We start from the raw sequence: 12,347 nt of genomic DNA on the forward strand, positions 1-12,347 counted from the left end.
TTAATGTTCACAGTGCTCCAGAATATTTAGATTGACACTTTTTTGTATTGGATGTTTATCTTTATTTTTGCACATTTTAGCAAATAAGCAATACTTTCACTTTTGTTGAAATGTTTACACTGTTGTTACAGAATATTTCGTTTTGCACTTTTTTGTATTGGATGTTTATCTTTATTTTTGCACATTTTAAAGCAAAATAAGCAATACTTTTACTTTTAAAATGCTTATACTATTGCAGAATATTAAGATTTGCACTGGATGTTGACTTTTATATTTGCACATTAAAAAGCAAATAAGCTAATTTTAATTTTGTTAAATGTTAAAAGTTTTAAATGTTTACATTGTTACAGAATATTTAGTCATGTTGTTGTCAATGTTGACTGAGCGGCCATACTTCTTTTTTTTGTAAATAAAAGCCATGCCTTTTGAAAAAACTGGCCTACATTTATTTTTTCATCTTCATTTTGAATAAAAAAATAATCGGTAAAAGGAAAAATAATCTATAGATTAATCGAAAAATAATCTATAGATTAACCGATTAATCGAAAAAAATAATCTATAGATTAATCGATAGAAAAATAATCGTTAGCTGCAGCCTTACATCTGCATAACATTGTATCCTTATTAACATTAAATAAAAAGAAATACCTATAGATCAACTCACGGGTCGGCGTGGTTCGTTTGGGAGAGCGGCCGTGCAAGCAATTTGAGGGTTCCAGATTAGATCCCCGCTTCCGCCATCCTAGTCACTGCTGTTGTGTCCTTGTGCAAGACACTTTACCCACCTGTTTTTAGTGTCACCCACACTGGTTTATATGTAACTTTGATATAATAATAATATGTAAAGCGCTTTGAGTCGCTAAAGAAAAGCGCTATATAAATATAATTCACTTCACTTAATAACAAAGAATAACTTTATTAACAATATTATAGTAATCTGTGACAGAAAATATTTAAAGTGTATTAATTTGCCTGAAAAAAAAAATAGTATCATTATTTCAGCTATAAAAAATTTTTGATTGACTTGAACCATTGTATGCCTTAAAATGTAATACATACACTCAATAAATGATAATACATTCAAATTGATCAACAATATTAACCCAGAAGCACAACAGTTGAAGTACTTCAACCAACAAAACAAAATGAAAATTTAATTTGTGATTTATTTACTTTTTTTAAATCAAAATGAGGAAGTCAGGATTAATGGCTATCATGAGCACGTTTTGTAGTGCACAACTTTTCAAAGTGGCGTTTGAAGCATCATACTGATAAAGCATGGTCTTCTGGGTCACACACCCAGGGGGCCCCACCCCACTATTTGCGAAGAACTGCTTTAATGGCATTGTTTCACAATTTTCTGGGGTCAACTTTGAAATTGTACAACCTGAGATGTGTTGGTCAATGGCGGCACAGCTCTATGCGCAACTAAAATAGTAGATACATTATTATTATTTATTCTTTATTTTTTGGGTTAGGGTCAGGCGCTGTAAATACTTTCCGGATGCACTGTATATGTGTACGTATGTATGTATATATCGTATACATACCTTATATACTGTATATATAATGTGTATATATATAAATACATACATACACTACCGTTCAAAAGTTTGGGGTGACCCAAACAACTTTGTGGAATAGCCTTCATTTTTAAGAACAAGAATAGACTGTCGAGTTTCAGATGAAAGTTCTCTTTTTCTGGCCATTTTGAGCGTTTAATTGACCCCACAAATGTGATGCTCCAGAAACTCAATCTGCTCAAAGGAAGGTTAGTTTTGTAGCTTCTGTAACGAGCTAAACTGTTTTCAAATGTGTGAACATGATTGCACAAGGGTTTTCTAATCATCAATTAGCCTTCTGAGCCAATGAGCAAACACATTGTACCATTAGAACACTGGAGTGATAGTTGCTGGAAATGAGCCTCATATACACCTATGTAGATATTGCACCAAAAACCAGACATTTGCAGCTAGAATAGTCATTTACCACATTAGCAATGTATAGAGTGTATTTCTTTAAAGTTAAGACTAGTTTAAAGTTATCTTCATTGAAAAGTACATTGCTTTTCCTTCAAAAATAAGGACATTTCAATGTGACCCCAAACTTTTGAACGGTAGTGTATATGTATGCATATGTATATTCTCTAGGTCAGGAAAAAACAGGGAGGCTATTTCATCATCATGGCGCCGATGAAGGCTGCCTCGGTGCTTTCGTGCGCTTTGTTTTGTTTGTTTTTGTGCATAAATTGTGTTTCCGGGTGCTCTTACACCCGTGAAGAGCTACTGAACATCAGATCCACCATCCCTATGGACTTGTTATCGGTCATCTTAGCGTCAGCTGCGGATTTGGTCCATTCTGCGATCAAAAGAGGGAAACCGCATCGACGAGGAAAGAGAGCGGGCGCACTTGTCCGTCTTCGCGGACGGGGATTACGCACGCCTCTACCAGGCATCTTCCTCTCCAACGTCCGCTCACTTGCCAACAAGATGGACGAGCTAGCGTTGCTGATGAGAAGGAACAAGGACTTCTCCTCATCATGTGTGTTGTGTTTCACGGAGACTTGGCTGAGCGCAAGTGTCCCGGACAGCGCGCTTCAACTGGAGGGCTTTCATCTCCTCCGCGCGGACCGAGACGCGGCGCTCTCTGGCAAAAAAAGAGGCGGGGGACTATGCTTCTTTATCAACAATAGCTGGTGCACAGACGTGACTGTCATTTTTAGACACTGTTCTTCCTCTCTGGAATATTATTTCATCCACTGTAAGCCCTTTTACTCACCGCGTGAGATTGTTTCATTCATTCTCGTGGCTGTTTACATCCCGCCCGGCGCGGACGTGCGTGACGCTCAGCGCGCGCTCGCAGGACAGATCTTACATGTGGAACGGTCTTTTCCTGACTCTCTTGTTATCGTGCTTGGTGACTTTAACAAGGGAAATTTGAGCCAGGAATTACCAAAGTATAGACAGTTTATTAAATGCCCGACCAGAGAGGAGAACACGCTGGATCACTGCTACACTACACTGAGCAAGGCTTTTCATGCAGTCCCGCGCGCTGCTCTTGGACTATCAGATCACGTGATGGTGCACTTAATCCCTTCATACAGACAGAGACTGAAACTGGCTAAACCTGTTATGAGGAACATTAAGTGTTTCACCGCCGAGTCTGTGGACGAGTTGCGTGCTTGTTGGGAAACGACAGACTGCGAGGCAATTGGAGCGGCCACGAACAATCTGGACGAGTATACGGACACTGTGACCTCATACATACAGTTCAATGAGGCGCGCATCATTCCAACGCGCACCAGGGTTTGTTATAACAACGACAAGCCCTGGTTCACACCCAAGCTCCGACAGCTGCGCAAGAAGAAGGAGGCTGCGTGGAGAAGCGGGGACCGAAGTACATACAGAGAAGCGAAGTACCACTTCACCAGGGAAGTGGAGAAAGCTAAATCTGTGTACTCTAACCGTCTACAGGAACAGTTCCGCTCCAATGATTCTGCGGCAGTTTGGAGAGGTCTAAGGGCCCTTACGAACTATAAGCCCAAAACCCCCCAGGCCCTGAATGACCGGACTCTCGCTCAGGGCCTCAACACACATTACTGTCGTCATGAACGGCCTTCAGCTCATCAAAGCCATGCTCCCCCCACCATCACCCTCCCCACCAATGCCAGCACATCATTAAAGGAGTTAAAGGACTCAAAGGACTCCAATGACATCACAGGACTCCAAAAACATCATAAGACTGTAAAGACCCTCTCCATCAAAGAAGAGGATGTACGCCGGCAGTTCTTGAAGCTGAATACGCGGAAGGCCCCCGGGCCGGATGGTGTCTCCCCCTCCACTCTCAGACACTGTGCGGACCAGCTGGCTCCTGTCTTCACTGACATTTTTAACACCTCTCTGGAGCTATGCCGCGTGCCGTCCTGCTTTAAGACCTCTACCATTGTCCCTGTCCCCAAGAAAGCACGGATCACAGGACTAAATGACTACAGGCCGGTCGCGCTGACGTCTGTGGTCATGAAGTCCTTTGAGCGCTTGGTCCTGCCCCACCTCAAGGACATCACCGCCCCCCTCCTGGACCCACTGCAGTTCGCCTACAGAGCCAACAGGTCTGTGGATGATGCAGTGAACCTGGCCCTCCACTTCATCCTGGAGCATCTGGACTCACCAGGAACCTACGCTAGGATCCTGTTTGTGGACTTCAGCTCTGCCTTCAACACCATCCTCCCTGGACTGCTACGAGACAAGCTCTACCAGCTCAGCGTGCCCAACTCCCTCTGCAGTTGGATTAATGACTTCCTGACAGACCGAAGACAGCACGTACGGCTGGGGAAGATTGTCTCGGACAGTCGAACCACAAACACTGGTACTCCTCAGGGCTGTGTACTCTCCCCCTGGCTCTTCTCCCTGTATACAAACTGCTGCACCTCCAGTCACCAATCCGTAAAACTGCTCAAGTTTGCGGATGACATCACCCTCATGGGGCTCATCTCGAATGGCGATGAGTCCGCCTACAGGAGAGAGGTGGACCGGCTGACGTCCTGGTGCAGCCTCAACAACCTGGAGCTGAACGCCCAGAAAACAGTGGAGATGATCATGGACTTCAGGAAAGTCACAGCCCCACCATCCCCCCCCACCCTGATTGACTCTCCCACCCCCGTCCCCATTGTGGACTCCTTCCGTTTCTTGGGCACCACCATCACCCAGGACCTCAAGTGGGAGCTGACCATCAGCTCCCTCATCAAGAAGGCCCAGCAGAGGATGTACTTCCTGCGGCAGCTGAGGAAACTTAAGGTGCCGACAGAGATGCTGGTGCAGTTTTACTCAGCCATCATAGAGTCCATCCTGACCTCCTCTATCACAGTGTGGTTCCCCGGCGCCACAGTCCAGGATAAGAATAGACTGCAGTGCATCATAACGTGCTGCTGAGAAGGTGATTGGCTGCAAGCTCGCATCCCTCCAGGACTTGTTCTCCTCCAGGACCAGGAGGCGTGTGGGTCGGATCACAGCTGACTCTTCTCCCCCTGGACACACGCTATTCTCCCCTCTCCCCTCAGACAGGAGACTACGCTCCATCCTGACCCACACCTCCCGCCACCTGAACAGTTTTTTCCCCTCGGCCATCAGGCAAATTAACAATAACTCCTAACAGCAGCTCCTTGAATTCCTTGAATCCCTTCTAAGTCTATCTGATAGCTCAGTCACAGCTCTTTTTTATACCAAATATGTGTTATATGTGTTTTATGTCGCACGTTTGCACCAAGAAAAATTCCTAGTTTGTGAACCCGTTCTCAAACAATGGCAATAAAACGATTCTGATTCTGATTCTGATTCTGATCCCTACAAGCCTGTTTCGCAGGTTTCCCTGCTCTTCAGGAGAGTTTATTGAAGCGTCTGTGGTTGTTACATATATATAGGGTACATTACATGGGGGTGTGGCCATTGCAATACAGTAGTGCCTTGCTTCTGTGCCGGCATGATGAGACCAGTTTGTTGCGTTTGTCTAATGTGGACATGCTGGGGTGGTATATAATAAAATGTTTTTCTTTCAGGCACAGGTTACATCTTTTAGTTGCAGTGTTGTATGGTGAGATATATGTAACAATTCACCATGTAATAGCTTAATCAATTTTATTGTCTTTAAGAGTCCATATGTATTTGCTCAGCTATGTAGAGTTCTTGAGTTGGGGCCTACGGAATGATGCTGTGTGGCTGTTATAACGGGTTTTAAAGGTGTTTTCTGTGAGTCCAATCTATGTCTCCGTGTTTAAGGTGTCCTTGCAGGTGACACTGGCTTGGTAATCAACTGATGTTTTTAAACGGTTTCCGTTAAGTGTGCAATTAAGCCTTTGTCTGCAATTGCAGTTATGTGTGGAGTTATAGTCGTTAGTGGTTGCTTGTCTGTGTGTGCTCAGTTTATCTATTTTATGGTGAAACGTAGTTAATCTTAGAACCGTAATCCAATGTACACCAAATTATAGATTTTGAATCGAAAATTGTTTTGACTCGAGAATCAATTCTGAATCGAATCGTTACCCCCAAAAATCGAATCACACCATGTGGTGCCCGAAGATTAACAGCCCTAGAATTTACCTCTCTTGACTGCTTCTCTGTCCTCTTTCAAATAGTAACGGAGTGAACGTGGAGGGCGTGACGCACAAGCAGGTCGTGGATCTGATCAGGGCCGGTGATAGCGAGCTGGTTCTGGCTGTGCTCTCAGTTCCGCCTCAGGAAGCGGACTGCCTGGACCTAGGAGACGACAGCTCGGCCCAGTTCTGCTACGACTACTCAGACAAGCAGGCCGTCCCCATCTCTGTGCCCAGCTACAAACACACTGAGCTCAACCAGGAGAAGTTTGTGGTAGGCGTGTGGCTCTTTTATCACAGAAGACAATGTGATACGTAAACCAGGGGTCCTCAATTACATTAGACCAATGGGCAGAATCTTTCTTGGCAGACACTGTGACAGAAGAAATAAGTGCTTATTAAACTTTAGGGCGTGTTGGTGGAAGCGTGTTACGGCAGAAAGTGAGCAGTTATTAACAGGAAATTAACAAGTAGATTAATAAGAGTTTAGAGCAAAGATATTATGAGGGCAACTAAACACAGGTGCTCTGTTGCTGTGTAGTAGCGGTCTGGCGTACACTTAAGGAGAAGGCGGATTGATCCGTAGTGTCCATACCAAGGGTAGTATCAGTATACAATTGGTACTAGTGATTAGATTGATATTTTCATTTCAGCAAAGTAATTGTTATTATTAATGTTCACAAATTCAGGGGATAAGTCCTTGGACACAGGAGAATTTCTGATTTAAATGAGTAGTAGATGGTCGTTTTTTGCTTTAGAGTTTGTTTAGTTACTGTGTATTATTGTTTTGCTCAAACGATTGTATGTAATAAAAGAGAATAAGGAATAGTTTAAATGTTGTAACAAATGAGAAGAAGGAATTAGTTTAAGGATGGGATAGGATACAATAGACTTTATTTATCCCACAATGGGAAAATTATGTGGTTGCAGTGCAGATACAAAAAGTCCACCAAAAAAAATCTAAGGTAAACTCATGAAAACAAAAGGGAAACATCAAAGAACACAAAGGACATTGAAGACATCAAAATAGCACAGAGCTGATTCAACAGGCTGACACTTCAGCGGTCCATTTCTACATACAGCTACAAAAGTAAAACAACAACAATACTAAAACAAAGACCAATAAATAATGCATATTGCGTGTATATTATTGCACCGTGCATAGATGAACAACAAAACAAAATAAAACAAAACAAAAACACCATTTCAACACCCATATACACCATCGCCTGCTGTGGTGGGTGCAGCACAACCAGTATCAGGAACAGACCCAACAAAGCAACCAAGAGAGCCGACTCCATACTAGGCTGCCCACAAGCTCTCAGACAATTTTCAGTCCACGCAGATGAGTGAGAACCCGTCCAGGGAGACCGAAGTGTCATATAGATGCTCATTCAGCCAGGGCTCTGTGAAGCTCGGTCAACTCGACGCTCAAAGATAGCTCCGCTGCCCCATCTTTTCCTCCGTTCTCTCCACGCGGACTCCGGTGTGGCCAGCAGCTGGTCTCTGGTGCAAACAAGGCCATGGCCAAAGGCTCCCCAAAGGCAGATCCGAAAGTTCACAAAAAGCACTGCAGAAGTCACAAAAGTGCCACCCGTTGTTGCTTACTACCGAAGGGGCCCGCACCAAAAGGCATAAAACACATGAAAATAAGAGGGAAACATGAAGAACACAAAAGGGCGTTAGAGGAGGTCACAACTACAGCGTCGCCATCTTGATTTTATAAAAAATTTTTATAATATATTATTAAATAATTTGTTGATAAGGTTACCCTTTTTTCTGATTATCATGGGGATTACAATTCAGAGGTAATACAGGTGATTGGTATCAGCCAATCTTGCTCATGGACGATCGAAATTGGCAGCAAAAAACTGATTGGAACATTCCTGAAAGAACAAAGGGTCTTTTCCCCCTCATCTGTAAAAAACTGATTTTCTTATATTGAGGTCTAGAGCTTTACACATGCAAGTCAGCAGGTGGCGCCCAACGACTACTGAAGTCCGAGCTTTTCATCTTGTCACCCACACAAAACAGAAATTTAGACTTTTAAGTGTCACATAGGTTGCTAGCAAATTAGCAAAAACAGAGGAGGCATTAAGATGCTAACTTGAAGGTAATAGTGATCAACGAAGAAGTCATCGAACAATGATATTTTTTCTACTGCGTAATAATATTGAATAGTAATATAAAACAAAATAACTAGCGTATTTTCCGGACTATAGAGCGCATATAAGCAGAACCCATTACATTTATAGATATATATTTTTTTCTTACATATACACTGTATTAGCCACACTGGACTATAATTCACAGATATATACAGTATATGTTGCGAAATGAGTTATTTACATAGAAAGACTTTGTAATTATTTATTCACATACCTTAATTGTTTCCCAAAGGTGTCTGTACCACGTTAGTAAAAGGGCTGATCAAACAAAATCATTGTCATGGATCCACCAGCTGCAGAAGTGAGCTCTCTAATCAGCTAAACAGACTCAATAACTCCACGGTGATGTTTTTGGTGAATTTACTAAGGAATTTGGGAAACTGAAACAATTCAAAAATAATGCCCTTGTAAGTTAATAATACTAACACAGACACTCGTAAAACGTGTTCGCATATTAGCTGATGCTAACGACGCTCACCTGATAACCTTATGATAGCACGTACAAATATGCATAAAAACACTTCTACAGACATCACACAAGGGACTGTTCAGTCGCTATGAATTGTTTTAGTTATACTGTAAAAAATTACAAATGTTGCTTGGAGAGATGAATAAAGAATTCATAAGAGTAGAAACGCTATGGTTGATTAGAAGATGGAATGGCACTTGTAGGTGCGGTTCAAAGCTTTAAAGAGCAGGAAACACTGTAGGCATTCACCCAACAGTACCTGTCCAAAAGATGGTGCCATAACACAAACAATAACACACTATTTCAGAGTGTTTGCATGTGTTTCATGAAAACTATCTGCATTATGGACATCAGAAGAAGAAAAAAGCCATACATTAGCTGTACCGTTTTATAAGACGCAGAGTTCAAAGAATAGGAAAAAAGTAGCGGCTTATAGTCCAGAATCCACGGTAATAATAGTAATAAAAAGCAATTGCAGAAATCAAACCCCTCAACCTGTTTTCCTTGATACCGAGTACTCTCTGCGTTTTAGTACACAAACTGCGCTATTGGAGGAAATCGGTGTATATTTATACCCAGGATATTTTCTTCTCTCCAGGTATATAATGTCTACATGGCGGGAAGGCAGCTGTGCGCCAAACGCTACCGGGAGTTTGTGATTCTTCACCAAAACCTCAAGAAAGAGTTTGCCAACTTCACGTTCCCCAAGCTCCCTGGGAAATGGCCATTTACTCTGTCCGAGCAGCAGCTTGATGCACGGCGTAGAGGCCTTGAGGAATATCTTGAGAGAGGTGAGAAGGCTCCTAAAAAAGAAATCTACATCTTGGTATTTACTGACTGTATTTCTTGTGCTTGTGGTCTGCAGTGTGCTCTGTGAGGGTTATTGGGGAAAGCGACATCATGCAAGAATTCCTGTCTGAGTCGGATGAGGTACGAAGGAATGATGACGCTTTGTGTCTTTAGCTGCTTCCTCAACAAGTCTTTCCCCCCAGAACTATAATGGAGTGTGGGATGTGGAGTTGAGAATAGCAATGCCTGATCAGACCACACTCACTGTGCGGGTTCGCAAAAATTCCACCACAGACCATGTCTACCAGGTACCAAAACAACAACAACAGAGAGTCCTGATTACACTACTTATCAGGGTCATTCTGTATAATGTACTTTCTATCTTTCAGGCTGTCTTCATGAAACTAGGGATGGATAGCATCACGGCTAGCTACTTTGCACTGTTTGAGGTCATCAACCACACCTTCTGTGAGTCCAAACTTAATTGGGCCCCTTTTATATGGATACAATGCAACAGTACATTTGTAATCAGACCTTTCGGTACAAAAACTTTGGCGTTCCTCGTGAAATGCGTAAGCGAACAAAGACAAGTAGGTAAGATGAAAGCAGTGTGCCACCATTGTTCAGTGGAGATGGGAAACTGAACTACAAACCGGAACTACACTTCATTCACTACTAATGTCCGATATCGGCGGGAAAAACAAGTATGGATGATATCAACTTGCATCCTAAAACCTTTGATACAAGCAGACCTGCAGCATGTTGTATTTGTGCAAAGCTGGACAGCCGGTTAACATCTAAATGTCCTCCAATAATTTATGTATTACTAAATGTCCTCCAACAAGCACACAAGGTTGATGTTTTCGTCTACGTGTTTTAATTAAGCAATTTACAAAAGGTAAACATGGTAGGCTATGGGTTACTAGGAGCTAGCGGCTACGCAACAGCTAAGCACACAAGCTAGATGTAAGTAATATTTGTATGGAAGTATTATTGTAGCAAAATTATTTGCAAACGTGTATCTCAATCTGTGCGCATATAATCCAATTTGCGAGTGTGTGTACCAATTTGTGTGTCTGTATATCATGTGTGTGTTTATTCAGATCCACTTGTCTGTCTGTGCCTAATCAGAAAGAACCCTCGATAGGCTGTCTACTTACACGAGACTTTTGCGACACTTCTGCCGTCTAAGATTTGAGTGCGTGCATCCAGATGTGTGAGCATGTAATACAACTTGTGTGCACGCATTCAGACGTGCGTGCATGTAGCACAATCTGCGTGTACGTATCTGAGGTGTACCGACATTTAACCAACCACGGAAGACACCACGTAATTTAAACCAATCAGAAACCACGTACAGTTGAGGTGTGCGAAAGGGAGACGCCATCCCACCTAATGTTGTTTCTGAATGGTTTAAATTGGGTCGTGTCTGTGGTTGGTTAAATGTAGCCACAGTGGATTGATGGTTTGGTCTTAGATTGGGTATTTCGATCTGTCTGTGCAGCGATTTGACCATGTAAAAAGAGTTGTCTGTCTGGAACTCCCCCTTGCCTTTATTTATACTCACCACTAGTCGGTGCCTAGCAGCCACTGATCATGTTGTTCTGCATTGAAGTCAACAACAATAGACCACTCTCGTACACTTGCTCAGAGCTGCCAAGCTTCACGCTTTGAGTGTGACAGACACGCAATTTAACCATTTCACACGCTATATGTCACACTTGACATTCCTTACGCTTATATTCCTCATTTACTACTCCAATTTTTTTCATAATGATAAACTTTGGTTCTTGCAGCTTGCCGTGGTTCGAATAACTATGATTGATTGATCGAAATACCCAATCTCAGACCAAGCCATTAATCCACTGTGCCTACATTTAACCAACCACAGAAGACACTACGCAATTTAAACCAATCAGAAACAACGTAAGGAGGGTCTTGGCGTCTCTCTTTTACACGTGACAGCTGTACGTAGTTTCTGATTGGTTTAAATTGCGTGGTGTCTTCCGTATTTGGTTAAATGTAGGCACACCTTAGATACGCACACGCAGATTGTGTTACATGCATAAGTTGTATTACACGCTCACAAATCTGGATGCGCACGCTCAAATCTTACACGGCAGAAGTGTAGCAAAAGTCACATGTAAGTAGACAGCCTATTGCGGGTTTTTTCTGATTAGGGACAGACAGACAACTTAAAACACATGTACGCGGATCTGAATACACAGAATCAGATGATATACAGACACACAAATGAGTACATGCGCACGCTAATTGGATTACATGCGCACATATTGAGATTAGGGCTGCAACTAACGATTAATTTGATAATCGATTAATCTGTCGATTATTACTTCGATTAATCGATTAATAATCGGATAAAAGAGACGAACTACATTTCTATCCTTTCCAGTATTTTATTGAAAAAAACTAGCATACTGGCACCATGTTATGGACATTGGGGGTGCAGCATACACCAATAATAACACAGAAATGTAACTCATCAGAACTGAATCAGATATTGTACACGTTTCTGTTGTGAATAATAAAGGATTCATTTTAGGCTGCCTCTGAATAATAGCATGAAATATTCCAGCACCTTCATAAGGTTTAGTTATACTAAAGCGTCACTCAAATCTAAATATATTTATATAGCTTTATCAGCCCGGCTACATTGATCCATTATGAAACCAACCTGAGATATTTCTGTCCGTTACGTTTATTTAGAAATTGGTAACCGTGCGTTTTCTCTCTCAAAACGGAGTCAAATGTGCCGGAGACACATTATCAGCCCCGCGTTGCAACAAAGGCATAACTTTAACGTTACTCACAAAAA

The 12,347-nt window shown here is 42.2% G+C and overlaps 1 protein-coding gene across 8 annotated transcripts in view; it reads left to right on the forward strand.

The window, feature by feature from the left end:
- The window catches only part of snx27b (sorting nexin 27b), a 48,914-nt gene that overhangs the window by 19,276 nt on the left and 17,291 nt on the right, over positions 1 to 12,347 (forward strand). For all 8 annotated transcript variants that reach the window (XR_009822096.1, XR_009822097.1, XR_009822098.1 and 5 more), the window contains exons 2-6: positions 6,128 to 6,359; positions 9,321 to 9,513; positions 9,588 to 9,652; positions 9,715 to 9,819; positions 9,901 to 9,979. Coding sequence is in view for 4 of the 8 variants with exons in the window: in XM_062028906.1 (XP_061884890.1) it covers positions 6,128 to 6,359; positions 9,321 to 9,513; positions 9,588 to 9,652; positions 9,715 to 9,819; positions 9,901 to 9,979 (674 nt within the window). In the remaining 4 variants the exon portion in view is untranslated. The remainder of the gene's footprint in view (positions 1 to 6,127; positions 6,360 to 9,320; positions 9,514 to 9,587; positions 9,653 to 9,714; positions 9,820 to 9,900; positions 9,980 to 12,347) is intronic.

Source organism: Entelurus aequoreus, linkage group LG20 (genome assembly GCF_033978785.1).
Source record: "Entelurus aequoreus isolate RoL-2023_Sb linkage group LG20, RoL_Eaeq_v1.1, whole genome shotgun sequence".
Lineage (NCBI taxonomy): Eukaryota > Metazoa > Chordata > Actinopteri > Syngnathiformes > Syngnathidae > Entelurus > Entelurus aequoreus.